General features: G+C 40.9%; 1 protein-coding gene across 5 annotated transcripts in view; it reads left to right on the top strand.

Moving 5' to 3' along the window:
• OSBPL3 (oxysterol binding protein like 3) overlaps nt 1–20581 on the top strand; it is a 169036-nt gene that overhangs the window by 132368 nt on the left and 16087 nt on the right. For all 5 annotated transcript variants that reach the window (XM_045565542.1, XM_045565546.1, XM_045565544.1 and 2 more), the window contains 4 exons: nt 1305–1555; nt 4288–4425; nt 16376–16439; nt 19425–19503. In XM_045565542.1, coding sequence (XP_045421498.1) covers nt 1305–1555; nt 4288–4425; nt 16376–16439; nt 19425–19503 — 532 coding nt within the window. The remainder of the gene's footprint in view (nt 1–1304; nt 1556–4287; nt 4426–16375; nt 16440–19424; nt 19504–20581) is intronic.

The following is a 20581-nucleotide window of genomic DNA, read 5'->3' as shown; positions in this document are numbered from 1 at the left end:
CCATAGTACTAGCTACTCAGGAGGCTGAGACAGGAGGATTGCTTGGGCCCAGGAGTTTGAGGTTGCTGTGAGCTGGGCTGATGCCATAGCACTCTAGCCCAAGTAACAGAGCAAGACTCTGTCTTAAAAAAAAAAAAATTCCATGGACCAAATTTAAAGGTAAATGCCAAATGGGGATTAAATTGTAAAACAAATATGAAAACAAAAAGTTATGGTTTTAATACATAAATAGGAAAGCAGACAATTCAGCAAAGAAGAAAGATTCCAAAGAAGGAAGCACTCCAGGCCATACTAGAAATTTTTAAAATTTCGGAAGTTAAAATAAGGAGACAACACTGCCCACCTAACAATGTGATAAAAATGTAAAATGAACAATGAGAAGCCAGGAAATGCCTCAGAGGACGGACACTCACATCTGTTACCCCAAATGGGAAAATCAGTACAGCTTTTTTGAAGAGCAGTCAGATCATATGAATTGAAAGTCTAAAAACATTCATAGTTGTTGACATAGTAATCCTACTTCTTTGTATCCTAAGAAAATAATGAGAGATACAGGCCAATATCTAAGCATATGAATACTCACTACTGGTTTTTTGTTTGTTGGCTTTGTTTTTTTGCATCATAACAAAACATTGAAACAAATCTAAAAGTCTAACAGTAGATGAATGATTCAATAAATTATGGCATATCTACAACATGGAATATTTTTACAGTCATTAAAAATGATTTACGAGCATATTAAATAACATGGAAAAATACTCTTATCTGAATAAGTAGAACATGAAAAATACGTACAGTGTGAACTATATTGATGGAGAAAATACTAAATGAAGATATTCTAAAATATAAGTGGCTATGATTTGGGGGTGGTGGAATAATGAATGACTATTATTTCCTATATAATATTCCTGTAAGAAATATAACTGTTTTTATCAGATTTTGAAGGGATTTTCTTAAAGCTTAGTTTATAAGTTTTTATACACAGTAACCTGCTATAGGCATAGAAATCTAATTTCCAGTTTTATTCTAAGCGTATATGAGTTACCAGGAACTAGCTTTTGAGTAGGACCTTGAGGGCCTCTCTGTGACTGAAGTCCACGTAATTTTAGTGCATGTGATTTATGGTATTTAACTGCTCAGAATTCTCTTGCTTATGTTCTGACTTCCAGTCATATGCTGGATAACTGAGTGTAATAGCAAAATTGAGTATTTGCTAGGTAAGGTTTTATTTGTAGATTTTTTTAAAAAATAATGGAGTAAAATAAAAAGCTCTGTAGACACACCCAGGTCTCTTTTTCATGCAGGGCCTGTTCTCGAAAGTGGTGGGTTCGCGAAGTCCAAGCGAAGAACGTGCTTGCCGGCACCCTGCCCCAACACCAGCAACATCAGCCTGTGGAACATCCTGAGGAACAACATCGGGAAGGACCTGTCCAAGGTGGCCATGCCGGTGGAGCTGAATGAGCCCCTGAACACGCTGCAGAGGCTCTGCGAGGAGCTGGAGTACAGCGAGCTTCTGGACAAGGCCGCGCACACTGCAAACCCCCTGGAGAGGATGGTGAGAAATCGACCTTCCAACGTCACTGTCCAGCCTCTGTCCCTGAGCCACAGGCCGTTCACGGGGGCCCATCAGAGCCCACACGGGCAGAGCCGAGAGGCAGCTCTCCTCCCCTCTGGTTTCCTTTCGATTGCTTCTTCCATGGGTCCATTTCTGGGTGATGTCTGGTTCTCCTCTGCCAGTCGCTGTGTCGGGATTTGCCACAAGGGCGGGGGCTTCTGTGGCAGCCTTCGCCTGAGGTAGTTCCGCTCTGTGGTTCTGTGCTTTCTCTTTCTCCAAAAACCTCCCATCCGATTGTTCTGACATGCCCGGCTGGAAAACATGTCTTTAGGGCTGTCTGCCCGTTTATTTTTACTACCCCCGGGTGGACAGAATTTAATTTCTTGAGCTGTTTTTCTCCTCCAGGGTAAATTTCCCTTGAGAATGTTTTTATTTATTTCTGGAATTGTCCCATCAGCTCCTAGGTTTTTGGAAAATATAGTTCACAGAGGAGGTTTTTATATCAGAAAGTTAAAAAAACAAAAACCCAAAACTCACCGTGGAAAAATTCAACCGTCTGTCCTTTACTCAGTGTCACCTCCAATCACAGGTTGTTGGCTTTCAAAGGTGCTACCAAGTGTCCGTCATCCTTCCTCTGTCTTGTGGGGATGGGGAGGGCAGAAGGTCCCCAAGGGTTAAGACTAGGGGCAAATCAGCCTTTTTTTTTGACTGTGGCTGACTTTGTTCTTGGAAATTGGGTGTCTGTACCCCTTTTTGCCTCCTCATATGTTACCTAATGAGCAGTAAGGTCATCATATGGGAAGCTGGGACATCAGTGTCCCTGGATGCAGTCTCTCCTGGACATTCACTGATTGGCTCAATTGGAATTAGAGTGCCCCCTCAGCCTCACCGGCCTAGCCATGCCAACACCCTCCCATCGACAGACAATGCCATTCTTTTCTAAATTCTAAGCATTCTGCAGTCTTTACCCTCATTAAAACACCATTACTTCAGTGATTAGAATGGCATCTGAACTACAAGCCGAGAGAGATATCCCATAGTCATTCTACTCAGCCTCCAGGGCCTCCCTCATCAAAGAGACCGTCTTTCTTCATACTAATGATCATCAGGGTAGGAGAGAAAAACAAGCTGTATTTTTTAAAAAATCATCTTTGTTACTTTTCCCCAGAGAATTTTTGCTGGAAACAAAAACGAGAGGCAAATAGCTTCCAAGGCAAGTGTTAACAGCCAACATTTGCGGACAGCTCTTTCAAGGAAACGATTGACTTTGAGGCAGAAAGTATTCTTAAAGGCGTTTCATTCTTGCGGCAATTTAGAGACCCTTAGGATGTTCCGCTGGTTGTTCGGTGTAATTCGCCTTCCACAGAAGTTTGAGGAGAGGCTTCACGTCCCCAGCACAACTGGGCAGGAGCCTCACGCCGTGGATTTTGTCCACTGTGCTGTGGGTCCTGTACTCTGTCCCTCATGTCGCCAGCCCAAAAGGAGAGGGCTTCCTTCTCCTGCCCCTCACTTCCTTCTCCCACTAGCATCGTAAGTGACACTAGCTTCTCATATCAGTTTTGTTATATTTTAAGTTGTGAGGGCAAATCAGGGTTGAGTCAGCATTCCACACACAGCGTGTCGCAAACATATGCAGAAGCAGAGAGGAGCAGATACCCGGGTTTCAAGAATAGGCAGTCGCAGGTGGGACTGGCTGGAGTGTAGTGAGCGGATTCTCATGAGCCACCCAGCTGCTCTGGAGCCTCCTAAGGCGTGAGGTGGCAAGCTGGGGCCTGTGTCAGGCAACACCAAAAGTTTAGCGAAAGGCTATTAAGGGATGTTATGTGACTGACGAACATTCACAAAAAGCACTCAGTTCTTCTTCAATATAAGAAACTTCATGAAATGTGCTGGAAGAGGAAATGTTGAGATTCTTACTACTCAAGATTAGAAAACATTAGAAAGGAAAGATTGCTATCAGCACTAAGGTTTAACTTTTATGGCAAAAAAAAAAAAAAAAAGACAAAAAGGATAATATGTCTCTTTGGTGCCTTGAGCAGGGAACTAATAAAATGCTGACAGCCTCACAGTGAGGGCCGTGAAGAGATTTTGTTAATTGTATGTTCACATAAAGTTTTCCTTCCTTTTTTTTATATTTCTACCCCCCTCCCGCCCCCCTAGAAAAGAAGAATTTTAAAGTCACTGTATCCTGTGGCTGTTTGCCAGGCTTAGAAATTGACCCTCACAGATTTTCTTTGGTCACAGTGAGAGTTTAGGTTTCTGTAACATCAAATTGTGAATAGCTAAACTTATGATGATCATCCCTGAATTGGGGGGGAGATTTGGCTTTTTTAAAGTATTCTTTCCCGCTCCTCCTCTAAAGCGTTGGCACCATATCAGGATTGTCAGATAATGTGAGGCGTAAACATACTGGCATCAGCTTAACAGTTCAAAAAACAGCATAGTCCGTTTTATCAGTGTCCTCATCTTGATAGCATCTCCCAACTTTTAGGCATCAAAATAAATGGACAGTTAAAAAATGTTTGGTTAATTTGTTTCTGGGCCAAAACAAACAGTATTTAAACCTATAACTTTAAATCTGTTGGTTTGATTGTTTTTAAACCAAAGACAAATTGTTGGCTTTCTGAAATAAAGCCATAGAGAGAGAAATTGAGGTTTTATTTTATGTTTTTGTGAAAAATAAATTTCTTGGTGACCCAGAAATGACAAAATTCTTTCCTTCTTGTCCTTAGGTGTATGTGGCAGCTTTTGCCATATCAGGGTATGCATCTAGCTACTTCCGAGCGGGGAGCAAGCCGTTTAATCCGGTTCTTGGAGAAACATATGAGTGTATTCGTGAGGACAAGGGCTTCCGGTTTTTTTCAGAACAGGTGAATATACACTATTTTTGTTTGTTGGGAGAGGTTGCTTATGCCTCCATTGAATGTGCTTCTAAAATATTTATTTTCCATCTTTTGTTGGCTTCAAAGCAACTGAGATAATTACAGTGCTTTAAACGTAAAGGGAGGCATCAATTTCCCTTCCACTGAAACCTATCTGCCACCCATGGGCATAAAGGTGCTCATAATTCTTAGCACTTGCTTGGCTGTGTGCATAGCCAGTGAGTGTCCTTTCTCTTTAAAATCATTAGTGAAGGGACTTTTCAGGGCATGAAGCCATTTGCCCAATCTGCAATTTTAGGGCCTTAAAGTGTGCTCTGTAAGTTGATGACATCATCATTCCAGAGCATAAGTACCCCCCATCAGAATGGGTAGCACCAAATAAATGTGCTAGTCTTGATTTTGATTTAAGAGGAATCATTCATTCATGTATTTGTTCATTCAAATCAGTGAGTTGTGTATAGAACCTATACCGTGTACTCGGCACTGATCCAGGTGCTAAGATTCTGCAGTGGGGTGGTGCTTAGGGGCTAGACAGGAATCCCTGTCCTCCTCTAATGCATCGACAGACCTCCTACTTATGGAACCTGAGTCCCATTAGATATTTCCCATGTAAGAATTAGCATATAATGATATTCTGGAGTCAGCAGCCTAGGTTCCAATCTCAGCTCTACCTCTTACTGGCTTTATAACCAGGGCAAGTTACTTAACTTCTCTGTGCTTTGGTTTCCTCTTTAAAGGGGAGAGATGACAACTGTATGTACCTCAGGTGGATTGGTGATGATTAAATAAGAAACTATCTACAAAGTACTTGGACCAGTATCTGAGGCACGAAGATAAATGTTGTGTGGGTGTTTGCTGTCATTATTGACACATGACAGCATAGTCTGTAACAGTGGGATGTTGGGAACATCCAAAATATCTGTCAACAAGAACTTGTTTAGCTAAAACAGAGTGTGTACGTACTGAAATACAAAATAACCCTCTCCCCTCTTGTTAAGGCAGCGATTGAGTACCATCACTTTCTGTGTATCTCTAAATGTCGGCCTGGGGACACTGAACATCATCGCTTCCATATGTTTCTCTCCTCCCAATTCTTAGGACACTGAGGAAAAAAGGGGGTGGATTGCTAAAATATTCTTTTTCTTCCTGTTATCTTGCTGCTCTCTTCTTCAGTGGATTTGCATTATGGGGTTAGGAAGGGAAGGATGGGGTGGCCGAGACATTTATGAAGATGCTGCTTATCTTAACTGTAAATGACTAGCACTGTTTTCACGAACTCAAAGGAAAATGAATATCCAATAATAACCCAAAGCATATTGTCAGTAGCTTGCCAGTTAGAAGCTGAAATAAGAAATTAGCCACTGACTGATATTGGGGATGGAAGGGGTTAAATCAGCAGTTAAAAGGGGTAAGATGATGTATCTGATTCAAATTCAACTGGGTTATTTAAATACCGAACCTAAAATAGAATGAGAATAAATGAAAATATAATTTGGTTACCATGGTATTATATGTACTCTTGTGGAAAAAAATAAAGGCCCAAAATAGCCCCAAACTACAGCAGACAATCAGGAGAGGATGAACAGCTGTAAGAAAAGAGTAGTAACATGAGTTTGTGTAAAGCTGAGCTTCAGTCCCCCTGAGCTCTGATGGGGCAAAGCCAAATGCGGGATCTTGTCCGTGTATCTCCCGTGGTGGCACAGGGGAGAAATCAGGGTTCCTGGGCACATGTGCACAAAGAGGGAAAGAGGGTTACATAACTTGGTTTTAGTTCCATGTAATGGATCCCGACGAAATGAGCAAGAAAGAGATGTGGTTATTGTTAGTAGCATAGGATGTGCGGGGTGAGGATTTGTGGACCTGCCTGCTTCAAATCCTAACTCCACATTTCACTCTGGGTGTGGCTTCGCATAAGCCACTTCACTTTCGGAGCCTTAGCTGTTTGTTCATCTGTAAAAGGGGAATGATGACACTTGGCTCCTAGGCTGTAATAGGCTTAAACAAAATAACACACCGATGTAAATGGTCAGTAAATGCCTGTTGCTCTTATGTTTAGAGGGAAATTTTAAAATGCCTTTTAATACAGAGTGTTAAGAATAGTAAGAGCAGCGCTGAAAAGGCAGAGATGAGCTTCAGGAATGACTTGATCAAAGAAAACTAGAAAGGCATATATCTGTTTTAATATATGTTTTGGTATATTAAAATAAAATATGCTATATCTACTCTACTAGTACAAGTGGTTTGAAGGGAACATGATGTCACTGGTGAGTCTCTAACAGAAAACCGGCCTTCAGGCAGCCAGGAGTTGTCACGGCTGGCTTCACCATGGTAATACCATCAGACCTCGCCATGATGGAGCTGCTTCATCCAACTGCAGTTTAGCCTGATGGCCTCAGGTAGTTGGTTATTTTAATACACCCAAGAATGGAGGAGTCTTAACCATAGATTCACACTAACTAAGCTTACAAGAGACTGATGGATAAACTAGAATGCTACTATATGAATTAACTGTGAAAAATCGACCTGCTATGGGGACCAGAAAGCTTTGGTCAGCATGACCAGGTATGATTTTCCCATAGGCAGATTACTTGGGAAGCCAAATTATAATCATAGCTGAGTACAGTGTGAAGAAGGCTGCTCTCTCCCTTAGGCATAGGAAGGGTTTGGGGCCAGGGCATTCCTGACCAGCAGGAGACACATCAATTCAGCTCCCACCACCTACTTCTCCCGTCTTGTTTATGCCGACCAGCTGATTCATTGTACATGAATGCCTTGTAATTTAATGCTTCTAAAGAAAATGCCAGAGCATTTATTCTGTTTCATGCTGGTACCTGCCAGTAGGGTTCTTTCTGCTTCTGGCCCAGGAGACAGTCTACTGTTACAGAGACAGCATGCCTCTGCGCTCGTGCATTATGTGTAGCTGATATGCGTAAGCTTTCAAGGTTTGGAGGTCGCTTTGCTTTCTTGTGCCTCTCTACAATGAGTACAAGTTTCTGAATAAGATAATAAGCTGGGCAGGGCCCCCAAATTAATATTTTTGGCTGGAATTTTATTCTGAGGACATTGATGAAAATTGTATCTCCACGCTAAAGGACCTGGAAAGAAACAACTTGGATTTTCTATTGCACTTTCTAGACAGTAGAGTCTGGGATTAGAAAGGTGGTGACTCTCTCTTTCCTCCCAGGCCCTGGATCTTGTCTGTGGTTTTGGTGGGTGTGTGGACGTTCAAGGTGCCAAGTATCAAGGGAAGTAGAGTAATTGCTGCTCAGAGTTCGACTACATGGAAGCTTGCCTCTCTGTACTGGTTCACATCTAAAAGACCCCACAACACAGTATCAAAAGGACTCATGTGGTCAGAAGCCAGAGAAAGTATTTCTTGTTTAAATTTTCCTTAGAACAATTAAGTATTGGGTTTGTAGAGTGCTTTATGCTTTCAAGCTTGTACGTGACCTTACCCAACCCCCAGAATAGCCCCGTGCGGCAGGTAAGGCCAGGGTCAGTTACAGGTGACAAACCAAGGCCTCCAGGATTAGAGTTTCCCAGTGTCCCTCAGCTAATGCTGGAACCCAGATCCTCTGCCTCCTCAGTGTCCTTTTTTCCGTCACCCTTTTTGGGGTCTCTTGTATAGATTTAATAACTATGCTCAGAGCTACTGGAGTTGGTGGTGGTGATATAAAAATAGCCTTTTTGTATACTGCTCAGTCAGTGAGATTGTCCATGGCATTCTCTAAACCAGGGGTGGGGAACCTGCAGCCTTAAGGCCACATGTGGCCTTCTAGGTCCTTACGTGCGACCTTTTGACTGAATCCAAATTTTACAGAACAAATCCTTTGATTTTTACTAAGACATGCTTGTTCATCTTGTATATTTTTATTTTATTTTTAAAATGAACATATTTAAAATACCAAAGAATAAAATAAAGTTTGAACAAAATAATCCTCATGGATTGACCGGCACAATTAGAACATCAGTAAACTACAAGAACTAGATTGACGGCTGCCACGCTCACAATTTAGTTCTAACTTCCCCCACCCGACTGGTGCCACTACTGAGTGAGGCTGGTTTTTGAGAGTTTGTGGGGGTCGAGTACGCCAGTCTGTTATTAGGTTTTGACAGTGGCACACTATATTTCTGTTTGAAGCGGAATTTGTGAGTAATTGCACAGCTCGACAGTATTTTGTAACTCTGTCTGCTTAGCAGCCCATCATGTCAAAGAAGACCAAAAGAACGCTGAAGGAAGAAAACAGATTTTTTAATGAGGATTGGGAATTGCAGTATTATCTTGTTTCTACTAAAGATAAGATGATTTGCTTGCTTCGTGATACTGCAATATCAACATTAAAGAAATGCCATGCTCATCAGCATTATAATACTCATAAGGACCACAAATATTTTAAATTAGGCAAGAAAGGTTGTATTGCAGAAATTAAAAGATGAAAAGCAAAAGCAATGACAATTCTTTCAAGCAGCAATAAGAACTGGAAATAATGGCACTGAAGCAACTTATAAAGTAGCTTATATACTCGGGGGAAAAGGGAAGCCGTTCAGTGATGCAGAAATTGTGTAAGAATGCATTGTTGAAGTTGTAGGATGCTTAGACCTTGATAACATTTCCAAGTATAAACTGCCTCTTTCAAGGAGAACCATAGCTGATCAGCAGGATGAATTAGCCTTCAACTTAACAGAACAACTTCATGCAGTACTTCAAAAGGAAAATACATATTATTCAATCGCTTTGACTGAATCAACTGATACTGCTGACTCGGCACAGGTTTTATATTAATACTTCATTTGAGTCATAACAGATGATTGTCTTTGCTACAAAGAGTTACTTGCTTTCAGCCCTCTTGCAAACAGAACACAGAGAATAGATATCTTCAACAACTTTTAAAATAAATGTCATGAAGTTGGAATGAATTTGGTAAATTTAGTGAGTGTATGTACAGATGGTGCACCTTCCATGACAAGAAAACATGAAGGGCTTATTGCACAGAGAAAAATTATTAACAGATCCAGATGCTCTCATTTCTCTTCATTGTATCTTGCATCAGCAAAATCTCTGTGCTAACGCCATCAAGTTCAGTCTCATTCTGTGTTCTCAGTTCTTGGTGTGCTCATGGCTGAAGAATGACCAGACACACCAAAGTAAGGCAAGCATGAGGGGAAATTTATTGAGGGGGACCAAGATAGGATTATAGAGCAAGAGCAAGACATAGGTTTACAAAGTGAGATACATACACCACAAATGACGACTGGACCCCTTGTTGCAGCAGAAAAAGAGTTTGGTTATGGTTTGGGTCTTGTTTTATGGCATCCAGATAGGGACCTCCTTGTGGTTCAGATATCACCGTGGAACCACTTTGATTTGACAGTTGGGAGTCACATGACCCAAGTTTCACTATGCATGTGCGTTATAGGTCACTTTCCAGACTCTATCGTACCTATGCTGCTTGGCCCGTGGGCCAGAGAGTCCTCTGCCTTCTTTTGCAGTTGGTGCGCTAAGTTCTGATTGGCAGATTTGTAGGGTGTTCTGTCCTACCCCAGATATAGCCGTTGCTTGAGTCAGGATTAGGGTGGGGCAGGACCAAGATGGGGGCCTGGGGGGCCCTCCCTTGTCCTTCTTCCCAGGTGGGGCAATTGCACTAAGGCAAGACACCCACTTTCATTCCTAGGAGACCCAGAATCCCTTTAAAATTAACAAATGGTTTTCATTATTTTCAATTATTAAATACATAGTTGTTAGATTTTTATAAAATAATGTACATTTTTAAAGTACATCTACTTGAAGTTTCTTGACTGCGGCCTTATTTGATTACACCTTATTAATGTGGCCTTCCAACATGAGAAGTTTCCCCACCCCTGGTCTAGACCTTTCATCCTGCAAACTCACATAGGCCTTTGTTCCCAACTCCCATTGCTGGCTGGGGTGTGGCTTTGCCAATGGGAATATTCAGGAGCAAATTACAAACATTCCTATCCCATGTTCTCACCTGCTGCTGGTTCCATCTTCTGGACTTTTCTTTGTGCCAAGAAATCTGCTTCAGCCCTGGCTTTCTACATAAGCCCAGAAAAGGGGGAATTCAAAAAGAAACCACTTTCTTTCCTTATGGGTCAGCATACTGCCGGCAGGTTATTCCTGCATCCTGCTGCCACCTGGCAGAGCTGACACACATGCAGGTGCTGAGCTTTATCAAGAGAATGGATGGGTCAGAAAACTCGTTTCAGTTAGCTATGCTTCATTTTTTGTACCTCTGGGAAAGGGTTGGTGTCAAAAGGAAATGCAATTAAGCTGTATCCTAAAAGTAGCTTTTCCTAATTACATAAAACTTCAGTTGTCCAGATCATTGCTCATATCATTTTAACCATTTACTCACCCAGCCATTTACTGTTGAGAGTTTGTGTCAAACAAGCTGAATGCAGTTATAAAAAGTTACTAAAATGTAAGAGACTCAAATGAAGTCTCCTTTCCTTTGTTCCATAGGCTCAGCCCTTCTCCCTTTCCTGTTACAAATTGGGAGGACACTGAACATACATTCTTGGACAGACATAGATACCACATTCATCCCTTCTCTCTGTGCACACTCATGTCACGTCTCTGAATAGTCCTTTTATCTACTAATAGGCAGAGTTATTTACTACTGATTAAAGTGGTATCTCATTTAAAGACACTATCGGGGGGAAATTCAAACTATTGAAATAAAACTAGCAGTAAATCAAATATAAGACAACTAAACTATTGTTTTGTGGTTTTCTACATATCTAGATCAAGTCATCGCTTACCGTGTTTTTGTTTTAGTTTTTTGCAAGAAGCCATGTATGTGTTCATGAGATAAGTGATTCACTCTGAACATAGTGGAAGAGAAAATAATAGGCAACTGGATTCTCCCCAAAATCAGGCCAGTATCTTTGGCATCATCCTTCGTAGCTCATTCTCTTATAATCCACGTCCTTTCCATCAGCAAATCCTGGGGTCTCCTTCCGGAAGCCTTCCTTCCAAAGCCAGCCATTTTCACTATCTCCCCCACAGGTGCTGGCCACCGAGCCCAAGCCACCTCAATCAATGACTGGCATTATTGCAATGGACTCATTAACTGGTCTCTTATTTCTATTGCCAATTAATTCCTTATCCAGCAATCAGAGTGATTGTTGTAAAGAGAAGCAACATCTGCTCTACAGCCTCCAACAATGTCCCAACTCACCTGGAATAACATCCAAAGGCCTGGACGTGTCCCACAAAGCCCTCCAAGACCCTGCCCCCACATACCACGCCTCTCCCACCTCCCCCGCCCCTCATCCAGCTTCAGCCACACTGGCCTTCCTGCTTCTCCTGATTCTTATCAGGCATTTTCCAGCCCTTGGCGTTTGCTGCGTCCTCTGCCTGGGATGTGCTTCTCCCAGATAGCTGCATGGTTAACTTCATATTTCTCTGAGCCTCGGAGGTTTCCATTATTCAAGAGTCCTGCCCCTCCTCCCATCTGAACAGCACTCCTACACACTGTCCCCCCAGCCACACTCCCTGCTTTGTTTTCCTTAACACATATTTGCTGTTGACAAATTGTGTGCTTATTTGTGTGTTGTCTTTCTCACCCACTTCCATACTAAAATATAAACTCCATCAGGGGAAGGAGTTTTGTTTCTTTTGTTGATCATTGTAGCCCCAGGAACTAGGATGGTGCCTGACACATCAGAGGTGATCAGTAAGTGCTTGATGAGTGACCTGGGAAGAATGACCACTTGGTCCCCCCTGGATGACTGGTACTTGCTCTCTCTTCCATAAGCTGCCATGTGCTGCTCTAGGGCGTCAGGAACTAGGGGACCAGATAATTACGTCTCTGCACAGCAGCAGGGTAGAAATGGTGTATTTAATAAGGGATGTTTTTCTAGATCTAAAAAGGAAAAGCTTACAAAATACACAAATATTGAAATATATCCTTTCCCCATCCCCTTCTCCCTTAACCTCTTACATAAAGTACATTCAAAACATAAATAAAAAATGATCAGGTCAGGGTGAAGAAAGGGCTCAGCGGTACAAATAAATTGTAAATTTCATGAATTCTTTTATTTAATTTCAAAGTATTAAGGGGGTACAAATGTTTTTGGTTACATGGATAGCTTTTGCAGTGCTTAAGTCATGGCTATAAGCGTTCCCATCACCCAACTAGTGTTTGTTGTATCTGCTAGGTAGGTTTTTGCCCTTCCACTCCTCCCAAATGACATGAATTCTTAAGTGCCAGGGGAACCGTATTGAGGCTTGTAGAAAGATACATATTTTATCATATAAAATATTTGCATAATAAAAATCATGCACACTTATTTTTTGAATGCTTGGGCATCCTCACCCATCAGGCATTGCTCCTCTTTGACTGGAGAGGAAGTGATGGAGAAGGATGCTAACAAACCAGCCTAAACTGGCTTTATCCAGTAGGCTAGCGGGAAGCGTCCACGCCAGGGCTAGGCCAGTTCAGACTGCAACGTATCCACTGTCCTTTCTTGCCTCCGTTAAGGTGTAAGGAGAATAGAGACTCAACCAAATCCCACACTAACAAAGACAGGTTGGATTGTGTTCATTATTCTCCACTCTAGTAGATTTTAGAAAGATTGCCATGAACAAAGATAAATGCTTAACCATGAATTACCCCTTTCTGTGAGAATTCAAGTTAATCAAAGCCTCAGTGTAATCTTTTCAAATTGGCCAGCATCCTCTGCCGCCTTTGATGCCAAGATTGGAAGAAGATGCTCAGAGCAGATGTTAGGATCAGAGCATGTTGAAGCCAAGAGGGATTCTCAGACTTCATTTTACAAAGAAACAAACGAGACTCAGGTTGGAAAGGTCAGATTCAAAAGAAGATTCGTTCTCTAAATATCCATGAGAAGGGACCTTAATGATGTGTCATGGCTTTGGGGAGGGACAAGAGCCCAACTCTGAGAGCAGCCACAGGAAACATTCAGAAAAGAACTGGATCTGGAATCAGAGGGGTGAGGGGTGAAGGGCTGCCTTTGTCACTCATTAACAGTGTAGCATTGGGCAAGCTCTTTCAGAGCTCCTCTTTCCAAATTTATGAAATAAGGCTAATAAGGACACAAGGTTACCAGAAGAATTTAATGGAAATGCGCTCATAAAAAAATCAAAATGTAGTCTCTGCCTAATCCACATCAGCATATGACCCTGGACACTTTACATGTCATCTTTTTTCAGTTGGCCACGTCAGTGGTATTAGCTTTATTTCACAGACGAGGTAACAGGGACCGAGAGGATTAAGAAACTTGCTCAAGGTCATACAGCCAGCAGGTGGCATTGCAGTCAGGACCCAGCTCTGTGGGACCACAAAAAGCTTCCCCTTGTTCGCTGACACTAGTGCAGCAGGCGGCAGATTCTCCAGAAACGCTTCATGAATAAATACCCATTGTGAGGAAATAAAGAAAAATAAGGCATCCATGTAAATTTCCTCAGAAAGCTTTGTAGACTTTCTTAAAGCAGCGTGGACGAAATACAATGTCATTTTCAAAGGCTGGTGTAAACCATAATGAAATAAGCAAAAATCATCGATGTTTGAATGTTGAGATTTATTCATTCGGAAAACATCTATTGAACCCATCTAAAGGTGCTCTGATGAACATTGATTCATTAATCTAACACAACAGTTTTTAAAAAAAAATCAAAGCTGGGTTTTTATGGAATGTGTGTATGCAATACAGCTTCTCTTATAATTCATGTGGATAGTATAGTTTATATTTGTTTTGTAGAATTTAAAATTATTACAGAAGAAGTATGTGGTTTTTATATATTGTATTTTGCTTTGATGTTTACACCTATAAAGATGCCAAATTCTCAGTCAAGGCTATAATGCTCTCCTCACCCATTACTACATTGTTTCTGTGGGATGAATATAATTTACTGTATTATAATCCACTTTAAAATATGTCTGCATTACAGAGGAGAGGAATATTCCATAGCTCTTCTCCCACTCCACAGTGGGGTGTGGGGCTTGTTTTGCCTGATTTAATTTTTTGTGGGTTTTTTTTTTTTTTTTTTTTTTTGAGACTGGGTCTTTCTATGTTGCCCAGGCTGGCCTCAAACTACTGGCCTCAAGGAATCCTCCCACCTCAGCCTCCCAAGTAGCTGGGATTACAGGTACACACCACCACCATGCCCTGATTTAGTTTTATGTGATCCTATGGTTTCAAATTTATCTCCGTTGTTTTCATTGAGAGCCAACTAGTGAGGGAAAGGAGGAAGATGCAACATTTTTTTAAATAAAAAATGACTACAAAAAGAAAGCCGAGAGTTACATTATAGGAGTTAGGTTTCTTAAGTGAGTGCTTGAAGTGAAAATTGCCCTTGAAAATCCCACAGGTGAGGGGCTCCCATAGTGAGGGGCTCACATTCCTAGGAGGCACGTGGGAACTAGGACCAACTGGAGCACAGCACGTTGCATTTCCTACTTCATGTTGAAGCTGGCAGTCCTGTTCACTGAGTATCTGGAAGATACCCACACTATTCAAATTTTTGTCTCTACTTTTCTTTGGCCCAGGCTGGTATGGTTGAAATCCCATCTGTTAGATGTGGGTATGGCATGCATGACTCTGGGCTGTCCCATCCTGGCAATGTCCTCCTAGAGCCTTGGCACACGGGAGTGGTTTCCAAACCATGTTCCTCAGCTTGGTTGAGGGGCCGGAGCAAGGCGAGTGGCTATGGATCTGTCACCCACTGCCCTCCCCTCCTCCCTAATACTCACATACCTGTTCCTTTCAAGCAGGGCTCAGCATTCTGAGTTCTTGATGTGTTTGAAAACAGAAGGCAGCTGCTTAAAAAAAAAAATTATTATTTTTTTTTTTTGAAGCTTGAAAATCATTGAGGTTAACCCAAACTGCTGAGTTTACCGCTACGTCTTCCCTATCAGTGTGGTTTGGGAAATGTTACTTCATCTTTCTGGTTGCAGTCTCCTTGTTTATATAACCTGAAGGCTTTGCGCTAGATGCTCTAAATGGAAGACATCTCTGCTAAGAACCAGCTAAATCAGAGAAATTTCTGGAAACACCACTGGCAGCATGACTCTGGTTTCTCTAGTGCTGAATTATAATCACAGCACAAACGCCTCTCGCTGCACCCCGAGCGTTACTGGGATAATCAGGAAGGAGACCTGAGGGGGCCGTTTTCTCTTTAGCTTCTTTATTACTGAACAAAACGAGTAATGACCCTTTGCCAAAAGGCAGTCTCTGTTACAGAGGGGTCTCTTTCTGGAATGTACTTACTTATTTACTCAAGATATTTTTTATCTTGACAAAAAATAAACAACATTTTTTTTCTTACCAGTTGACTAACATTTCCCCACCAATTGTGCTTTTAGCTTTTTTCATAGAAACATTATGGTTATTAGAAAAGTTATCTTGTGTCAATCTTATAGGTGATTTGAAAACAGGCTGGACATTGTGATGCTGAGTTTTCAAGAGTTAAACCTTCTGAGCCCGAGGAAGAGTATTTTGTGTTGCTTAGAAATAGCTTGTTAAAATACTTGCTATTTGACATCTTAATGAAAACATTTGCAGGTACTTGTAGAACAACTAAGAGAGACTTTTGACATTGGTATGTCGGATCATATCGTTTAGGTATGGGCAATCCTCAAAAGTCCCTGTTATTATTTTCACGGTTTTCAAAATGGGTCTCAGTCTCAATGCTCATCACCGGGTCTCCATCCTGGCCGCCCTCCCACGGATGCTCCTGGAGGCTTTTTCTCCCCCTTGATAAACGTGACAAGTCGGAGCTGACTGTATCAGGAGCGCCCTCTTGAGGACAGACTTGTTGAAGGAAACTAAAGAAGTCTGTCTGCAGTGAAGCACAGCGTGTTGTGTTACATCTCAGGGCAGGGGAGAAGGAATGGATTTCATGACACACAAACGTTCGTTCATTTTTTATCTTTTTGGCATTTGTTTCCATCAGGTCAGCCACCACCCACCTATCTCTGCGTGTCATGCTGAGTCTGGAAATTTTGTTTTCTGGCAAGGTAATGTACTCATATACTTGACCTCCATCATTTTGTATAGTTTTATGGATTTATTTTATCTAAGAATTGCTATAAATGCTTGCTAATACCAAAAGTGGTCCTCGGACTTGGGCCTGGTGAGAAAGGTCTGCACCACTTGCTCTACCTCTCGTCGCTGAAAAATGATTGGTATTTGTCAAATATTAATTGATAGCAAGTATTTAATTTTAATTAAATATTAATTGATGTTAAGTATTCAGGGGATCGTTTAGTTTTTACCTTTTAAAAAAATTCCCAATCTTTATCTGAGCCATCACCATTTATTCCTGTGACTTTTTGTCTATCTTATTTCACAACCACTTGGAATGTCTCCCCTATTTCAAGAGATAGTAAATATTTACAGTTGTTTATCAGAGTGTAGACAGCAGAGGGTTTTATTTTGCTTTTGAAATTTTTAATTATTTATTTCTGAAATTACGTTTTTTACATTGTTGACTTTTCATTTTCAAAGTGGTTCTTAAAATTTTATTCAGTTTATATTTTGAATTGGAGGGTAGGTGGGTAAGGTTTTCTCAAGAATAAATAAGGCTGCATATATTTCCTAGATGCAGTAATTAATTTTGTTAACATCTTTGTTTATTCAATGAAGAACCATAGGAAGAAAATAGGAGCATCCTGGGTTTTCAAACAGTGAACACATATCAATTTTTAAAACATTTTTCTCTGCTAACAGTGATATCACACATTGCCTTTACAAACACACAGACACACACACACCTGTAAAATTTTAAAAGTACAAAAGAATATACTGTAATACCCTCCCCCATCCCCTTTCCCAGCCACCCAGTTCCTCTCTCAATCAATATTACCAGTTTAAAGTTACAAGTACCATGGATTTCTTTCTTCATCTTTGCCATTAAAGTTTAAAATTGAAGCTTGATTTGAAACTTCTCTGACTTTTACCAAAATCCTCTGGAAATAATTCTCATAGGGTCCCTAACTTCCTATTTACTAAATCCCATTGACACTATAAGCACCTCTTTTTTGCTTTTCAAAGTTATGTATTTTTAATGGGAGGGGCCTTCTCAAAGTAGTTCCTGTGTGTTCCCTACGTTACACAGTTCCCTTCTCAGCTTCATCCTCATCAGCCTTTTCCTGGGCAATCCCACCTATTTCCATAGGCCCATGACTCACAAATCTTGCTTTTTAACCAAGCTGACATTTCTCTGCCTTTTAATTAGGCTTCCTAAACCATTTACATTTATTGTGATTATAGATGTAGTTGGGTTTAAATCTGCCCTCTTGTTATTTTTCTGTTTGTCACATCTGTTCTTTGTTCTCCTTTTCCTCTTTTTCTGCCTTCTTTTGGGTCGAGTACTTTTTATTATTCCATTTATCTCATATGTTGGCTTATTAGCTCTTTGTTTTGTTTCTTAGTTGTTACTTCAGAATTTATATTATATATCTTTAAGGTATTACAATCTGTCATCAAGTAGTATTATGCTACTTCACGTATAGTGTAAGAAATTTACAAAGTATACTTCCATTTCCCCTCTCCCAATCTTTGTGCTATTCTTGACATACATTTCACTTATGTATGTTATAAGCCCTATAGTACATTATTATTATTTTTACTTTAAACAGCCAGTTATCTTTTTAACTTTGATAACAATTTTAGGGAGATATAACTTATAGACCATACAATTCATCCATGTAAAGTATACAATTCATTGTTTTTTGTTATATTCACAGAGTTGTACAATCAAGGGCACAGTTAATTTTAGAATAATTTCATCACTCCAAAAAGAAACCATTTTAGAAAATACCCAGTTCCGCATTTCCCTCAATATCCCTCAGTCTCAGGCAATTACTAATTTACTTTATGCCTCTATAAATTTGCATATTTGGGGCATTTTGTATAAATAGGATCATACAATATGTGGCCCAGGGGCTTCCCTGGTCCCAGCCCCACCTCTCTCACCTGGACGACAGCCATGCCCCCTCCTGGCCTCCCTGCTTCCACAGGTCTATATGTCCTCAGTGTGGCAGCCAGACAAAATCCACTCTACCGTTTCTTTATTCCCTGTCACCTCTGTTGGTATGACCATTCGTGCAAGTTAGAAAAATCTGACATTACTCATAAATTCTCCCATTTCTTTTCTCAATCCGTATCTAACTTTGTCACCTGGTTCTGTCTATTTCTACTTTTTTAACATTTTGGGAATCACTCACTTCCACTCCATCCCGTGTCTTAGTTCACTTCGTCCCTGTTTATCCCCTGGCAACAGCAATAGCCCCTTAACTGGTCGCCTTGCTTCTAATCTCTCCTACCCCTGTTCCATTCTCCGCATTGCTTCCAATTGTTTTTGCAAGGTCTGTATCTAATCACATCAGTTCCCTGTTTGTTTTCACCCAGAGCACACAAACCAGACTGTTTAGACAGGCTTCTATATAAGGTGCACTGTTATTTGTTCTCAATCTGACTTTCTACTCTTTTCTCTAGACAATTTCAGGGCAGAACCAAACTATGTTCTCTTACACCTCTGTCCCCTTGTGGGAGCTATTTCTTTTACCTTAAATTGCGTTTTCTCTTCCTGGTAAACTCCTGCACATTCTTCAAAGCCCTGTTTAAATGGCCCCTTCTGACAAGTCTTTTCTGATGCCTTCCCCAAGCATATTCATTCCTTCTCTCTGGTTCTATTTCACCTTATAACACACTCAGTCAAAGCTGGCACCTCTCTATGTGGCTACTACTTGTTTTCATTTCTCTCTGCCTTTCATGCTATTAACATGAGGGAAGGACTTTATATTATAACTTGAATTTCCCTGATTCTATCCCAGGTACCCAGTTGGTACTTACACTTCATGAAAAGCTATCCTATACAATAATTGATCTGCTTATGAAGAGGTTGTACTATGTAGTGATTGATCATTTATTTAGGCTAAAAACTGTTTGATCTACCTACCTTTCCTGCTAAATATGTAATATTTGGTATTTCATTTCAGATGTGAGATGGAAAAACAAATTCTGGGGCAAATCCATGGAAATTGTTCCAATTGGCACAACACATGTGACTCTGCCAGCGTAAGTTCTTCTTCCGTGGTTAGGAACTTTATAGAATTTAGGGCCAGGATTTTGCTTTGGGACAGAATGCTCACCATCCTCCCCATGACATTGAGTGTATGTTTTTTTTCTTTCAATCTGTTTGACAGGTTTAAATCTTCCTCATTTTGGCAATCTCACATTTTTCCCCCTGAAATGGAAATGTCTCCTGGAGATCAAAGTTCCCTGAATAGAAGCTTTTTAAAAACTCATTTCCATTTCCTAACAAGACTAAGAATGGCAGTTTTTCTTTAACACTGTTGTCCTGCCTTGCTGTCAGAATTCTTTTTAAGAAAGATATGGCCAAGATCATATAGGGAGGATTGGTGCTATTTATACAGCAGAATGGTTATGAGCAGGGACTCTGGAAGCAGACTGCAGAGGTTTCCATGCTTGCTCTGCCACTTGCTGTGATAATTGTGAAGCCCTGGGCAAGTTGCTTCACCTTTTTGGTCACCAGTTCCCTCATCTGTAAAATGGGGATAATAAACCACCTCCTTCATAGGGCTGTTGTGAAGATTAAACAGATAATGTATGTAAAGCACTTGAAACAGTACTTGGCACATAGTGTGTGCAATGTAAATATCTGGTCTGGTTACCATTTCCTCATGATTATTCAACTCCATAAGTAATATCTGAATAATTTCTCATCATAAAAGATGCAGGAAATATGTGTACCAAATTGTATAAACCCCTCACACCTGTGTCATGCCCACTTCCTTTCCTAGTTCAGCAACTTTAGACAAGTCGCCTCTGGCTCTGAATTGCCTCCTCTGTCAAGAGGGAGTTGATTGCTCTAGGAGGCCACCAGCTCCTCGTGAAGCCTCTGGCAGCTTCCAGAGTACTAGTGTGACTGCTGCCATCCTCTGGCACACACACTGCCTTGGAGAGTGGAGGCTTGTAGAGCACCCAGCATGGTGTAGACAGTCAGTGTTGGTTCCATAAATGGAGGAATGAGTAATTCCTTAGGTGACTTATTTTATAAAATAGCAGTGTTTGTTTACATTTGCTCCTGGCTTTTCTGAGAATTGGTACTTTTACTTTTTCCTTCTTTATTTAG

Source organism: Lemur catta, chromosome 11 (genome assembly GCF_020740605.2).
Source record: "Lemur catta isolate mLemCat1 chromosome 11, mLemCat1.pri, whole genome shotgun sequence".
In the NCBI taxonomy this organism is placed as follows: domain Eukaryota; kingdom Metazoa; phylum Chordata; class Mammalia; order Primates; family Lemuridae; genus Lemur; species Lemur catta.
This window is presented reverse-complemented; position numbering and strand designations above follow the sequence as displayed.